At 40.9% G+C, this 16,400-nt stretch overlaps 1 protein-coding gene across 9 annotated transcripts in view; it reads left to right on the forward strand.

Annotated features, from left to right (window-relative positions):
- The window catches only part of SFI1 (SFI1 centrin binding protein), a 91,683-nt gene that overhangs the window by 10,697 nt on the left and 64,586 nt on the right, over positions 1–16,400 (forward strand). For 6 of the 9 annotated variants that reach the window (XM_012763972.3, XM_012763979.3, XM_012763973.3 and 3 more), the window contains exons 2-4: positions 1,140–1,269; positions 7,174–7,338; positions 11,342–11,413. In XM_012763972.3, coding sequence (XP_012619426.2) covers positions 1,172–1,269; positions 7,174–7,338; positions 11,342–11,413 — 335 coding nt within the window. In that variant the 5' untranslated portion in view covers positions 1,140–1,171. The remainder of the gene's footprint in view (positions 1–1,139; positions 1,270–7,173; positions 7,339–11,341; positions 11,414–16,400) is intronic. The other 3 variants (XM_012763974.3, XM_012763978.3, XM_012763983.3) reach the window with 1 other exon arrangement.

The raw sequence follows: 16,400 nt of genomic DNA on the forward strand, positions 1-16,400 counted from the left end.
CAGTTCAACTCATGACACTATTCTTTGCACTAATAAATAAAAACTGTGTTATTTATTCAGTTCATAATACATTTTTTGGTAGAAATGATCACTAATTGAAAATGAAAACTGTGCACAGTAATATCTACTGCTGACCAAAAACTGCCTGAAGATTCTTATAGGTAACACTGACAGCCATAAAAATTAATCTGGGGGAAAAAATAAGAAATCTTGGCCTAGTACTACTGGTGTTTGTTTTCTCTTTTTATTTCTTTTTTGTTTTAAATTTCTTTGTTTTTCTTTTCTTTCTTTTTTTTTAACCATCTATTTAACCAGATGAATGCTGGTTTTGTGAAGGGAAGTTGAAGGGGTTGAAGCATCTGGATACCTTTTGAATATAACTCACTTTCCTCTCAGTTTCCTTAGAAAATAACTTTTTTTTTTTTTAAGACAGAGTCTTGCTCTGTTGATGAGGCTAGAGTGCCATGGCATCAACCTAGCTCACTACAACCTCAAACTCCTGGGCTCAAGCGAGCCACCTGCCTCAGCCTCCCGCCTCAGCCTCCCAAGTAGCTGGGACTACAGGCGCATGCCACCGTGTCCGGCTAATACTCCTGACCTTGAGTAGTCCTGCTAGGACTGCTAGGATTATAGGCGTGAGCCACCACCCCTGGCCGAAAATAACTTTTTAACAATGCAATTTAAAAATAATGTTTTAAGGCTGGGCATGGTGGCTCAAGCCTATAACCCCAGCACTTTGGGAGGCCAAGGTCGGGGGGGAGTTTAAGACCAGCCTGGTGAGATCCCATCTCTACAGAAAATTTTAAAATTAGCCAGGTGTGGTACATGACTGTGGTTCTAGCTACTCTGGGGGCTGAGGAGGGAGGATTGCTTGAGCTTGGGAGTTGAAGGTTGCAGTGAGCCACAATGATGCCACTATACTTCAGCCTGGGTGACAGAGTGACCCTGTCTCTAAAAACAAACAACTCCCCACAAAAACCTAAGAAAACCTAAAAATAATATTTTGAGTCAGGGACTTTCCATGTTAATCTAGTGTTGAGTTAAAAGTGAGGGAGGAGCTGGCATGTAGCTGTTTAGAATTGTGACTCCTAAGAGGCTAGAGATAATATAATTTCTCTTTTCCCTCCTTTTTCTTGTAGTTAGAAGGAGAAGATAAAAGACTTTTTGATTCATGAGGAATCTGGTTACTAAGAAGTACCTATCAAGCCACTGGTTGAATTTCCATGAAAAAGTGATTAAGCAGAGAATGGAGAAGAAGGTTGATTCCAGGTGAGTGACGGGACTTAACAAAAAAGGTAACTGAAATCATGGTCCACGTAAAAGTCTGTAAACGTTTTGTGTGTGAAAATAACATATTAACAATAAATACATAAATAAATTTTCTAAGCTATGAGTGATGAGGTAGGAACTATTGGTAAAGGATTTTCTGTCATTGATATTTTGAGTTTCTCGTCTATAAGAAAATGCACATTTCATGCATTATGTTCCAGTCAAAAACCATTTTGAGTGTGTGGAAATATCCATCATTAAAGTTTTGATTTTTGAGCAGAAGTAAGGATGATTTTCCTGAGGTTACAAGTTATGTCATTGAGGTAGGCTGGCTCTTGTATCTTACCCCTATTTTTTTTTTTTTTTTTTTTTTTGAAACACAGTCTTGCTCTGACACCCCGGGTAGAGTGCAGTGGCATCATCATAGCTCACTGCAACCTCAAACTCCTGAGCTCAAGTGATCCTCCCGAGTAGCTGGGATTACAGGTGTGCACCAGCACACCCAGATAATTTTTTCTGTTTTTGGTAGAGATGGGGTGTCATTCTTGCTCAGGCTGGTTTCAAATTCCTGACCTCTAGTGATCCTCCTGCCTCAGCCTCCCAGGTGCTAGGATTACAGGCATGAGTTACCATGCCTGCCCATCTATTCCCTACTTGTGATCATGGTTGCTTTCAGCCTGCATTAAGGTTCTTTTGATTCCAAATAGCAAAATCCAACTCTGGCTAGCTTAGGCAAAAAGAAGGAATTTACAAGAAAGAGACTAAGATGTTAGGTCTGTGAATTGACAAGCTTCAGACCCACAGGGATGGGCATATGACTCACAGCTGGCCAGCTATGAGTATCCCACTGTCCTGGACACAGTGATTGGTTTAGAGGTGGGCAGGTGACCTCACAGGGCCAATCAGAGATTTTTGTCTAAGGCTGAGACAGTCACTTAAAGAGAGAGAGGCCCACCCAGTGCTGAGAGTGCTGTGACGGCAGTTGTAGTCTTCGCCAGGCAGAGGCAACAGGGAGCCTGTGCTGTAGGAGGTCAGCAGGTTAATGCACTAAGAGAAGCAGGGAAACTTTACAATGTTAAGACACCAGTTCTAGTCCTGGAGACTCTGGTTTACAATCCTTCCAAAGTAAATGAGCTAGGAAATCAGCTCTTTGTGCTGAATAACTTCTTCAGTGTAACACTTCAGATCTAATTTCCACACTCATCTGCATCCAAGGCCCTCTGATTTCCTGATTGAGTTTGGCCCATAGGGAGGGCCCTGGCAGGAGATAGGAAGGAGGGAAGAGAGTGAGGCGCAGGTGTTTATAGCCTTGGCTTCCACCTTGCAAGATACCTTGGATTGGCTGTCTCTCCACTGAGGCTCATAGCACTTCCTGATGTTTGCTGACTCTCTGTGACTCTCCTGCTCAATTCTGGTAGTTGTTCCATCCGCTTTTCCTTTTGGGCCTACAGGTGGTGCCAGCTTCTACTTAGCTTCAAGTTCCTGCACTGATCCTTGTGGTTCCTGTATACTCAAACCTTTGTAAATGTGCCATTTTCAAATTATCCTATTTTTAGTATGTCATCTGTTTTCCTTATGGCATTTGAGAGTTTTTATCATGAATGGTGTTAGATTTTATTAAATCGTTTTTCTGCATCTATTGAGATGATTGTGTGGTTTTTGTTCTTCTATTAATAGGGTATATTACATAAATTGAATTTTGGATGTTAAACCAGCCTGTATTCCTTGGATAAATCCCACTTGGTCATAGTGTTTATAGACGAAAGGAGAGACCAGTGGGGACAGGGATGCCTTTAGGCTTGGGCTCCCTTCTGTTGGGAACTAACCAGCTGTTGATTATGTAGCAGGGCTTCAAAAGATGACTGTCCCAGCACTCCTTCCACCAACTGGCTCTGTTTCATGGGGTTTAACCTTTCTAGGGCCTCTTTTCTTTTTGCTTTAAAGTGAATGGGTTAAAAGCCTTATTTAACTTTTGTTAACCTTTTATTTTAAAATAATTTCAAACTTAGAGAAAAATTGCAAGAACAGGACAAAGAACTCTTATATACCTTTCTTTTTCCAGATTCTGCTACAACCAACATTTTATCACATTTGTCTTATTTCTCTTTTTTCTGTCCACGTATATATATATATGCACATATCATATACATAATATATGTTGCTATATATACTATACACAGTCCTCATTCATTATCTTCATTATTCATGGATTCTATATTTACGAATTCACCTACTTTCTAAAATTTATTTGTAATATCAAAATCAATTCTGTCTGCACTTCCGCAGTTATTTGAGGATATATTCAGAGTAGTAAAAAATTGGAGTCACTCTACCCCCATAATATGCTGAAATTAAAAAAAAAAAAAAATTGGAGTCACTCAATCAATATACATGTTCCCAGCTGAAGTCAGAGGAAGTACACAGTATACTTGTTTATGGTCCATATAGTACCATGTTTTTCACATTTTTGTGATTTTTATTGGTGATTTCACTGTTTAAAATGACCCCCAAATATAGTGCTCAACTGCTACCTAGTGTTCCTAAGTGCAGGAAGGCTGTGATATACTTTATGGAGAAAATATATGTATTAGATAAGCTTTGTTCAGGCATGAATTACGGTGCTTTTGGTCATTAGTTCAATGTTAATTAAGCACTACGTGTATTAAGTAAGATAGCTTTCTTTCTTTTTTTTTTTTTTTTCTTCCACTCTATTGCACAGGCTAGAGTGCTGTGGCATCAGCCTAGCTCACAGCAACCTCAGACTCCTGGGCTCAAGCAATCCTCCTGCCTCAGCCTCCCGAGTGGCTGGGACTACAGGCATGCGCCACCGTGTCTGGCTGATTTTTTCTATATATTTTTAGCTGTCCAGTTAATTTCTTTCCATTTTTCTAGTAGAGACAGGGTCTCACTCTTGCTGATGCTGGTTTTGAACTCCTGATCTGGAGCGATCCTCCTGCCTTGGCCTCCCAGAGTGCTAGGATTACAGGTGTGAGCCACGGTGCCTGGCCAGTAAGATATTTTTCAACAGAAGTGCACACAAAACAAGGTTATGAGTCCAGGCATGGTGGCTCACACCTGTAATCCTAGCACTCTGGGAGGCCGAGGCAGGAGGATCACTCGAGATCAGGAGTTCGAGACCGGCCTTAGCAAGAGTGAGACCCTATGTATTTTTAAATAAAAAATTAAAAAAAAAAAAAAACAAGGTTATGAATTTATTGATCAGCTGGTGAAAATGTTTTCACAAGCCAACAGGAACCTTATCCTGGATTTCTCCTAGGAGCAGGTGTTCAGTATTTCCTCAGTGTTTATAGTGACTTTATAGAATATAACTACTGCAAATAAAGAGAATCAACTACATATATTTTCCCCCTGAGCCGTTTGAGAGTAAGTGTGGCCAATTGTCCCAATGATGTTACTTATAGAAAAATAAAACAACCAAATATAATAAAAACTCCCCTTTTTATCCTTTTCCTTTCTAGTCCAGGATCACACATTATATATTGTCTTTTTAGTCTCCTACAGTTTGGAACTCTTTTTCAGTCTTTCCTTATCTTTCATGACTCAGATATATATATATATATATTTTTTTATTTATTTATTTATTTTTTTTTTGAGACAGGGTCTCACTTTGTTGCTCAGGCTAGAGTGAGTGCCGTGGCATTAGCCTAGCTCACAGCAACCTCAAACTCCTGGGCTCAAGCAATCCTCCTGCCTCAGCCTCCCGAGTAGCTGGGACTACAGGCATGTGCCCCCATGCCCGGCTAATTTTTTCTATATATATTAGTTGGCCAATTAATTTCTTTCTATTTATAGTAGAGACAGGGTCTTGCTCTTGCTCAGGCTGGTTTCAAACTCCTGACCTCGAGCAATCCGCCCGCCTCGGCCTCCCAGAGTGCTAGGATTACAGGCGTGAGCCACCGCGCCAGGCCTCAGATATTTTTGAAGAGTTCAGATCACTTACCTTTTAAGAATATTTCTCAAATTGGATTTCTTCAGTGTCTTCATGATTAGATCATGATTAGATTTCAGTTATGCATTTTTGGCATGAATCACCACAAAAGTGATCCTGTATCCTTCTGAGTGCATCACATGAGGAGATATGTCATGTTGACTGGCCCCATTACCATTGATATAACTGGTACTTTTGTCAGATGGTGCCTGCTGTTTCTACTCTATAAAGTAATAAGTATTTTGTGGGGAAATATTTTTGAGACTATGTTAATATCCTATTCCTCATCACGCTAGTATCAATTTGGTTTTATATCCATTGATCATTCCTGTCTGAATAATTTTTTACTATAATGGTTCCTAAATCATGACTTTCTAACTCTTTCATTCCAAGTATATTAGTTGCCATTCTACCGCAAAACAGAGCTTTTCATTCTCCCCCATGTATTTATTTATTTATTATATCAGTATGGATTTATGCATTCCTGTTCTTTAGGTTTTAATCTGGTATTGATCAAATTATCCCAAATTGTGCCAGTAGGAGGCTTTTCAGGCTGGTTCATGTGTCTTTTTGATATGCTCCCATCATTCTTTGAATGCTTTCTTATTTTTTGACCCAATAAGATATTCTAGGTTCATCTTATTTTTCCCTTTTCCCAGACGTGAAAACCAGCCATTCCTTTAAGGAACCCTGGTTCCTTTTAATAGGGAAAGGTGTTGCCCCGGCTAGAGTGAGTGCCGTGGCATAAGCCTAGCTCACAGCAACCTCAAACTTCTCTGCTCAAGCCATCCTTTTGCTTCAGCCTCCCAAGTAGCTGGGACTACAGGCATGCGCCACCATGCCTGGCTAATTTTTTCTATATATATTAGTTGGCCAATTAATTTCTTTCTACTTATAGTAGAGATAGGGTCTCACTCTTGCTCAGGCTGTTTTCGAACTCCTGACCTTGAGCCATCCGCCTGCCTCAGCCTCCCAGAGTGTTAGGATTACAGGCATGAGCCTCTGCACCTGGCTGGGAATGATATTTTAGAGACAATATTTGGTCTCAACATGCTCATTGCTAATGGGATATCATTGCTTCTAGATATTTCCTGTGGGGAGAGATCTGAAATATACTGTTTTTTTTTAAATTACAAGTGCATACCAACACCTCCACTTCCTATTCAGGGTTCTGCTGTTGCTTTCTCCTTCCATAATTGTAAAAGACAATTTCTTAATTTTTCTGAGGTGGAATTAATGGTCAAAAATTTAGTATAGTAAAAGTATGTGGTTTTGTATAGATATCAAAGTCATAGTATCTAAAAGTCTTTCCTAATTTTTTATATAAAGGAACCTGATTCCAATTTGTAAATGATTCTCATTAAAATGATCTGCTACAGGCCAGGCGCGGAGGCTCACTCCTGTAATCCTAGCGCTCTGGGAGGCCGAGGCGGGAGGATCGCTCAAGGTCAGGAGTTCAAAACCAGCCTGAGCAAGAGTGAGATCTGTCTCTACTAAAAATAGAAAGAAACTAATTGGCCCACTAAAAATATATTAAAAAATTAGCTGGGCATGGTGGCACATGCCTGTAGTCCCAGCTACTTGGGAGGCTGAGACGGTAGGATCACTTGAGCCCAGGAGTTTGAGGTTGCTGTGAGCTAGCTTGATGCCATGGCACTGTAGCCTGCACAGCACAGTGAGACTCTGACTCAAAAAAAAAAAAATTATCAGATACAAAAGATTGTGTTAGGCCTAATGACTCTGGAGTACCCTCTAGCTCTGTAGTTCCTGCCAGGAGCCGACCCAGCAGTACCCACCTCTACTGGCTGTCAGAGATTAGGCTGCTTATTGTCCTTGAAGCATAGTCATTGTCAGTCTCAATGAGCTTATCTTTGGTTTTGCTTGTATATTATGAAGTATTTTCATCGTGTGCAGAGATAATTTTGTTTTCTCCTTGCTTCCTTCTCAAATTTAAGGTCTTTTAGGGATGGTGCTGCTAAGAAACCAAATATACTGTCCAGCAAGAAGCCGCCTACATTTTCCGGGATCCGGAGGAAGGTACCTAGCGCCAGTCTTCCAGTGCAATATCACGCATCACGTACGTGGACCCGACGGGGCCGCTTAAAAGAATTGCGTGTCAGGTGAGCTTATGTGTGGTCACCTGCCTTCACGAGTGCTTTCGTATTCTCCAGTTGTGCCCTACAATATGCAAGCTGTCAAGGCTCTCCCAGAAAAAGTCTAAACATGGTCCAAGAAAGTGATCATTTTCTGCTACTCTTTTTTTTCTCCCTAGGTTTTTTTCCCCTAAGTTTTTACCAGAAATCCTGATATTCTAAAAGAGCTGTAAAACTTCTGCTACTCTTGATGAAGTATATTAAAGGCATTCATTTATTCATTCAAAACTTTATCAGATGCCTTCTTTGCCAGGTGTTATGATGCTGAGCATATAAGGTGAATAAGACATTGTTGGTCCATGACCTCATGAAAGTTTAAAATCAAGTAGGCTTGATAGACTGTTAAGCCATAACAATGAAGTATGATTAAGTGCAATGAGAGGAGAAGGAAGTGGTACCACACGCACACATAGCAAGAATAGCCACGCTAGTGTAGCTAGCAGTGACTTTTTTGGGGGGAAGTGGAGTTTAAGTTGAGTGCTGAAGGATAATGTAAGAATAAGCCAGATGAAAGGCAGGGGAAAGAGAGTTCCAAGCTAAGCCCAGAGGTTATACTGGACAAGCCAAGCCAACATTTTGGGTGTGTACCGGGCACTGTGCTAGGCACTGGGGATACTATGTAAGACGTGATTCCTGCTTTTACCGGCTCAGAGTGCAGCAGGAATGACAGGCACTGTGCAAGCCAATCACTGTGAGAGAGAGTCATGACGTTACAGGGGGGCTTTGAACAAGAGGGCTGAGAGTACACAGCTAGTTTCCCTGTTTGGGTTGGGGAAGGTCCAGGATTAGTGGGTGTTTGCCAGGCATTGTAGATAAGAGTAATATGAACAAAAGAATTAAATATTTCCTTTACCTCAGCACTGAAGTTTTATTTTTAATTTTTTTTATTTTTTAATTTTATTTATTTTTTTATTTAGTAGCAGGGACTACAGGCATGCGCCACCATGCCCAGCTAATTTTTTCTATTTTTGGTAGAGATGAGGTATCGATTTTGCTCAGGCTGGTCTCGAACTCCTGAGCTCAAACAGTCCGCCCATCTGGGCCTCCCAGAGTGCTAGGATTGCAAGCATGAGCCACCACGCCTGGCCAGCTCTGAAGTTTTACTCTTTATTTATTTATTTTTTTTGAGACAGAGTCTCACTTTGTTGCCCAGGCTAGAGTGAGTGCCAGGAGTTTGAGCTTACAGTGAGCTATGATGACGCCACTGCACCCTAGCCTGGGAGACAGAGGGGGACCCTGTCTTTAAAAAAAAAGTTTCTCCAGTATCTACTGGCATCTATTTCTGATGAGAAACGAGCTGACATTTGTATTGTTTTCCTTCGCCTGCTATTTAGATTTTCCCTTTATCCGTGTTTTTCAGTACTTTTTTTTTTTTTTAAGACAGAGTCTCATTGTGTTGCCCAGGCTAGAGTGCCGTGGCATCAGCCTAGCTCGCAGCAACCTCAAACTCCTGGGCTCAAGCAATCCTACTGCCTCAGCCTCCCGAGTAGCTGGGACTACAGGCATGCGCCACCATGCCCGGCTAATTTTTTCTATATATATGAGTTGGCCAATTAATTTCTTTCTATTTGTAGTAGAGACGGGGTCTTGCTCATGCTCAGGCTGGTTTCCAACTCCTGACCTCGAGCAATCTGCCCACCTTGGCTTCCCAGAGTGCTAGGATTATAGGTGTGAGCCACCGCGCCCAGCCCAGCTCTGAAGTTTTAAATCTCTTCATTGACAAAATACTTTGTACTGAAAGTATGTTATTAAAAATAATCTGCTTGGATCATCAAAAGCCCTTGATATGTCTTTCCTGATAGAAATGTTCTAGAAACATTGGATAATGGGGTCAAAGGGCAGGTGGGGTCAAAGGACCTCCCTCTGCAAGCTGTCAGTGCAGGTCATTGGAATTCTTATTTGGCCAAAGTAGTTTTAAGATTGCTCTTCTGTATCACAATTTTAGATTGCTCTTAAAATCCTGAAGAGTTTTTAAATTAGAGTCCTGCATAATCATACCACTGGGAAATCAAGGTTACATTATAATCACTTCAGACATATCCTTCACCAGGTTCTACTAAATTTTTAATTTCATTTTTGAAAGCTAATGTCACCATTCCCTTTATTTTTTTTTGAGACAGAGTCTCACTTTGTTGCCCAGGCTAGAGTGAGTGCCTAGCGTCAGCCTAGCTCACAGCAACCTCAAACTCCTGGGCTCAAGCGATCCTCCTGCCTCAGCCTCCCTAGTAGCTGGGATTACAGGCATGTACCACCATGCCCCGCTAATTTTTTGTCTATATATTTTTAGTTGGTCAATTAATTTCTTTCTATTTTTAGTAGAGACGGCATCTCGCTCAGGCTGGTTTCGAACTCCTGACCTCGAGCAATCCGCCCGCCTCGGCCTCCCAGCGTGCTAGGATTAAGGTGTGAGAGCATTCCCTTTAAAAGTGTCCATTCTTCCTTGAAAGTAGATTTCCCCTGTCATTCTTTTCAAACAGAAAAGTATTTTGTGTGACTTTTGTAGAGGCATCTCGTACTGCTAAACTTTGAGCATCGCATGTGTGTGCAGAATACTAAACTCTTCCACAGTTGTTGGAGATTTTTCACAGGGGTTATTTTGGTCGTTGAAATGATCAAATTGACCTTGAGTGACTGTTAGGCATGGCTTTTTTTTCCTAGTTTCATAGCTTTTTTCCTAGTTCCTTGTGCTGGATTATTCTACTCCCCTAATGAACCCTGGTGACACCGGATCTAGCTTTTCTCATTCCCCGTCGGGAGCTGTTTGTGTTAGTATGGGCTGCTGCATGTACATTTTAAACTGGGCTTATCACATTGTATTGTATTTTTGTAAGAATCTGTACTGCAAGTAAGACCTACTCCCCAAAAATGTGTGGCCTTGGGTCTGCATTAAATGGTATAATCCATGTTCATGCAAAAAATGGCTGGGAATGTTTGTTTTTTGCCTGACATTCAGTCAGTATCACTTTCAGATCATCCTTATCCATCCAGATTAGTGCCAATCAGCCTATGATGAAGTGGTTATTAAAATAAATGTAATGACTATGCCTACGAAGTATAATTTAATGCTTTATTTTACTAAAATGCCTGTATATTTGATATAATTTAGTATGTTTGAGAAGTTTAACCAGTTTTTCTCATTTGTTTTGCTTTGCCAATTTTTATCTGGTTTTTGAGAGTCTAAGCTTATTTTGTATATGCTGGGTTTTTTGAGCAAACCTTTTCAGCTTTTAACTGGTCAGGCATTTTTCTTTTAAGAATAATTGGAGAAATATTTGCCATTGATTTTGATGTATAATACAGGTGTGTTTGTTCAGTGTATTGGTTCCTGTCTTCTGTTAACTGTATAACTATTATAATAGTATGTCTTAAATAATTCAGTGTTACTTTGAGATATACATATTAGTATTCCCTTAATTATTCATGGAATAAAACAAATCTCTTAGCTTATCTTTGCCATAGGAAAAAATAATAATAATAATAATAATCTGCTTGGGCTGGGCACAGTGGCTACGATTACGCCTGTAATCCTAGCACTCTGGGAGGCTGAAGTGGGAGGATCATTTGAGGCCAGGAGTTTGAGACCAGCCTGAGCAAGAGTGAGACCCTTTCTCTACAAAAAATATAAAATATGAAAATTGGCTAGGTGTGGTGGTGTACACCTGTATTCCCAGCTACTTGGGAGGCGGAGACAGGAGGATTGCAGTGAGCTACGATGACACCCCTGCACTCTAGCTCAGGCAACAGAATGAGACTGCATCTCAAAATATAACAATAATCTGCTTGATTTTAGCTTTATAAATTTGTCCCATCCTACGCTCTATTTGATGCAATATTAGCTGTGATATCTTTTTACTTATACTAGCATCCCTCCCCCTCGGACCTTAAAGGTTCCTTGTCCTTTCCAGAAAACTGATGATGTAGGTGAAATGAAGTTTTAAAATGTGTATATCCTTTCTTTCTTTCCTTTCAGATGCGTGGCCAGAAAGTTCTTGTATTTGTGGATTCGAATGACTTTCGGAAGAGTATTTCCCTCTAAAGCCAGGTAGTATTAGCTCAGAACACCAAATTTCTCCTGAGTTCATTCTAGATTTTTGTTTTATGTTAAATCTATACATAACCTTTATCATGGCATATGGTGTTACATTCCTCCTCTTCTCCTACCCAGCATCCAACAGACAGGAACAGTACCTTATATAACCACGTGATATAATAGCAACTTCATACGTATTAGTTGACTGAATGAATGAATAATGTATGAAAGGATCATACGTAAGGAAACCAGGATGGCTAAGACCTCTCTGGGAAAAAAGTGCTTGCCCAGGAAGTAAATGAGCTCTTTTAGGGCCCTGGTAGGACTGACAAATTGGCTTGACCTAGGGCAGAACCTGGGAAGAAAATTGGCCATAGTGAGGAGAGTGAAATTTTAGTGAAGAGCAAATCCCTGTGCCATAGCTTCACTTCTTTTTTTTTTTTTTTGAGACAGTCTCACTCTGTTGTCCTGGCTAGAGTGCCTTGCTGTGGCGTCAGCCTTGCTCACAGCAACCTCAAACTCCTGGGCTCAAGCAATCCTACTGCCTCAGCCTCCTGAGTAGCTGGGACTACAGGCATGCACCACCATGCCCGGCTAATTTTCTATATATTTTTAGTTGGCCCATTAATTTCTTTCTATTTTTTAGTAGAGACGGAGTCTTGCTCTTGCTCAGGCTGGTCTTGAACTCTTGACCTTGAGCGATCCTCCTGCCTTGGCCTCCCAGAGTGCTAGGATTACAGGCATGAGCCACCACGCCCAGCCCATAGCTTCACTTTCTATAGACTGCCACCATGCACTGCTGTAGCTTTTGGGTTACCATTGCTTTAGCTTCGGTGCTAGAGTGGACTGCAAGAGGAAGTCACAGGAGTCAGGATCACTGGGCAGGAGGCCATGGGGATGGGAGAAGGGGCCAGTGCAGGGTATGTTTCAGAGGGAGACCTGGCAGCCATTGAGAATGTAAGCATTTCTTAAAAACTGAATTATCATGGGTTCTCTCCCCTGCCTCCTCTTTCTCTTCCCCTCACTATAACCTTTCCTGTTGCATTTTATGACACTGACTTTCTTTGATTCCAACATCTCTCAAGCAAACTTGGCCTATATGTGTTTTGTGGAATTGTTCCTTTGTATCCCTTGTGGAGGGCCTGCTGTCGCCCTCCGCTGCTTTGTGCGTCTTTACGGTGAGGCTGCTGCAGGTGGGAAGATTCCTCCCCTCTCCTTTTCCTTCTCCTGGACGTTGGCCCTGCCCTCCTGCACTACCTTAGGAGCTCTTCAGCACCTTCACATACATGCTTTCGGTCTTGCTTTTCTTGTTCTCTGGGAGAGTTGATCCAAATTGCCTGGTTTGCTGTTGTCAGAAGTCTCTCTCTTTTTTTTTTTTTCTAATTAGTATTTTATTGACTTTTTGCTCTGTTAGCTTAGAAGTTGTATACTCTTTTACTCTTCTTTTACTGACTACCATAAAGAATATAACATGTATCTATAACTTATCTGTAACTTGTCATGTTAATTGGTCTTTTACCCTCTTCCCAGAGAAGGCAAGGTCCTTAAAACACTTTATGTCTCCCTCTCTACTTATATGCCCTTATTGTAATGTATTTTAAGTTCGTGTTTATATATTTTTAATTTTTTTAGAGACTGGGTCTCACTTTGTTGCCCAGACTAGAGTGTAGTGGTGTCATCATAGCTCACTGTAACCTCAAATTCCTGGGCTCAAGTGATCCTCCCACCTCAACATCCCCAGTAGCTGGGACTACAGGTGTGCGCCACCACAGCTGGCTGAGTTTTAAATTTTTTTGTAGAGATGGGATCTCAATATGTTGCTCAGACTGGTTTTGAACTCCTGGCTTGAAGTGATCTTCCTGCCTTGGCCTCCCAAAGTGCTCAGATTTTAGGTGTGAGCCACCGTGCCGGACCTTGTGTATATGTTTAAACCTACAAAATGTTGTTATTCTCATTTTATACAGTCCAGCCAATATTCATTTAGATTTATTAACATATTTACCCTTTCTATTGCTTTTTTTTTTTTTTTTTCTGCATCTCTAGGTTTCTATCTGTAATGACTTTCCTTCTCCTATCATTAGAACATCCTTGGTATTTCCTTTAGGGCAGGTCTGCTGGTGATGTGTTCTGTCAGATTTTGTCTGTCTAAAACTGTTTTTTTCACTTTCATTTTTGAATGATATTTTCACTGAGTATAGAAATCTAGATTGCCCTGTTTTTTCCCTCAACACTTTGAAGATATTCCATTGTTTTATGGCTTCCATTTGTAAGCTGTTATCTAATTTGTGCTTTTTTTTTTTTCCAGACAGGGTCTTACTCTGTCACCATTGCTCACTGCAATCTCAAATTCCTAGGCTCAAGTGATCCTCCTGCCTCATCCTCCCAAATAGCTAGGACTACAGGTGTGAACCACCATGTCCGGCTAATTTTTCTATTTTTAGTAGAGACAGGGTCTTGCCGATGCTCAGGCTGATCTCGAACTCCTGTTCTCAAGCGATCCTCCCTGCCTCGGCCACCCAAAGTGCTAGGATCACAGGCGTGAGCCACTGCACCCAGCCTCATTTTTGCTCTTTTGAAGATTCATTCTTTGTCTTAGTTTTTAAAAGTTTTGATATGATATGCCCAGATGTAGATTTACTTATTAAAAATATTTTAGCTCATTTTGACATGGTGGGTAACAATTTTTTTCTGTTTTGTGGGCAAATCTTTCTGGCATACTTTCCTTGTCCACAGACATGTTAGTCTGCTCCTTATCGTCTTTTCTCACGCAATAACTTCGTATAGCATTTGATTTCAAATACTTTCGTGTTCATTTTTATGTGAAATTAGTTTTCCTGAGTTTTTAGAGTGAGGCGAGGTTCATTTAAGCATTCCTAATTTCACAGAGCACCCTCTTTTGTTGTTTTTGTTTGGGGTTCAGAAATGTGGTGGCTTGTTCTATGGGGTATCTAGTTTTGTCCCCGTACAACACTTAGTCTGGATCTTCTCTTACTGTGTTTCTTTTGACCCTCTTCTGCTCAGTTATTCTTCTACTCTCAGCCTTTTCTCCTCTGTATGAAGCCCTGTCTTAGAAGGAGCCCCTGGCAGGTTGGTTTTGAGACTTCTAAGGAGCTGGACTGCTCCAGCTATTTGAGTTCTTATGTGAGCCCCAGTGCTGGAGAGGAAAAACCCTCTCTCCATTTCAGCTGCTGCTCTCAAATTGGGCCTCTGCCCATTCCAGTGACTATTCACTGACTATTTTGGGGTTCTCTTGTTCTAAGCTTCCTCAGATGCCACCCTCACTGTTGCTTCTTCTTCCTGCACATAAGTTTCTACCACGCAGGTCTTATGACTGTGTGTAGTTCTCATCTCCTTGCATTTTCGATTCATGAGGATACTTTTTCATGTAGTTTTGTTGTAATTGGTACGTGGGTTTTGATTTTGCTACGTGGTTGTTCTTTGTGTTTTATGGGGATTCAAAGATCGAAAAGTATTGCTACTTGTATTGTTTTCTTAAGATTTTCTTTATTTAATTTTTTAAACCTATATTTGACCATATTTGACTGGAAACCTCTTTTCAAATAATGGCTATTTATATTTCAAGTATTTGGGAAATGCTGGCTATGTTAGTTAGAAATGCATTTTACTCTAAGTAAATCTAACAATGTCTTAAATTGAGATTTACTTTTTCTCATAAGCGTAAACCAAATCAAAATGACCATTGAATTAGTAGGGCAAAAATATAAAGTATGTGCCCATATATAATGCAGTCTTAAATATGAGGTTTAATTTTCTGCGGAGAAGATCTGAACAAAATTTTTTGGCTAATTTGAGAAGTAGATGAAGTAGTCATGTCCAGTTATAGGATCTAGTTCATAAATCTCTCTTCCTTTTTCTTAGCTAATGGCCTTGCTTCCTGTTTTCTTGAGAAAATAGAAGCAACAGAAGAGACCTGCATAAGTTCCCTCCACTAAATCTACCCACTGCCAGCATCTATAGCCACAACCTGCTTCCCCATTAGGCAGATGAACTATCCATGCTTTCATCTCTGGTGAGATCCTTGATTTGTGCACTATATTCCACTCAAGTAATACCCAAGGCCATCACTCAAGCAATGCTTTTTTCTCTTTTTTGCATCATCAGTTTTTCCCTCTTACTGGATTATTTCTATCAGGATAGAAATACTGTTATTTTCCCCATCCTGAAGTAAAAATTCTTTTTGACCAAACTCTACTCTCTCCTGCAGCTAGCATTCCATCTCTTTGCTCCCCATTGCATCACATCTCTTGGCCATACTCAATGTCTCCAACAGCTCTTACAGTCTCTCAAAACCCCACCCCACAAGGCCTTTGGTACTACCACTCCACCAAATTGGTTCTGGTTAAGGTCACTAAATTTGCTAAAATCAGTGATGAATTCCTTTTACCTAACCTCCCAAGTAGCATTACAGTCTGTCATTCCCTTCAAGGAAGTCCTCTTCTCCTAGCTTCTGTGTTACCATGCTCAATGATTTTTCTTCTGCCTCATTGACTGTTCCCCTGAACTCTCCTTTGTTGCTTCCTCCTCTTATTACCCCAACACCTGTCCTTGCGCAGCTATCTACCTCACAACTGTGGTAGTGTCATAAAATCCCATGATATATTCTCAAATGTACACACCAGCCCAAACGTCTGCCTTGAACTCTGGACATGTATGTGACAACTCCACTGGGTGTCAAAAACTGAAATCCTGGTCTTCCGCACAGACTCCTCTATTGAGCTTCCCCCTCTCAGTTGGTGGAAACTGAGCACCTTTCAGGTTGTTCAGGTCAGACACCTGGAGTCATCCTTGACTCCTCTTTTTCTCTTACACCCCAATTTAAAGATGCCAAATTCCCAAATCATGTTGATTCAGCCTTCAAAATGTGTTCAGAATCCAACCTCTTTTCAGACCTCCAGTTGCTACCACTCTGGTCCAAACCATCCTCATCTCTCCCCTGAATGACTCCAGTAACCTCCTCATTGGTCTCCTCTTCCTGCCT

The sequence above is a fragment of the Microcebus murinus genome, chromosome 22 (genome assembly GCF_040939455.1).
Source record: "Microcebus murinus isolate Inina chromosome 22, M.murinus_Inina_mat1.0, whole genome shotgun sequence".
Taxonomy (NCBI): Eukaryota; Metazoa; Chordata; class Mammalia; order Primates; family Cheirogaleidae; genus Microcebus; species Microcebus murinus.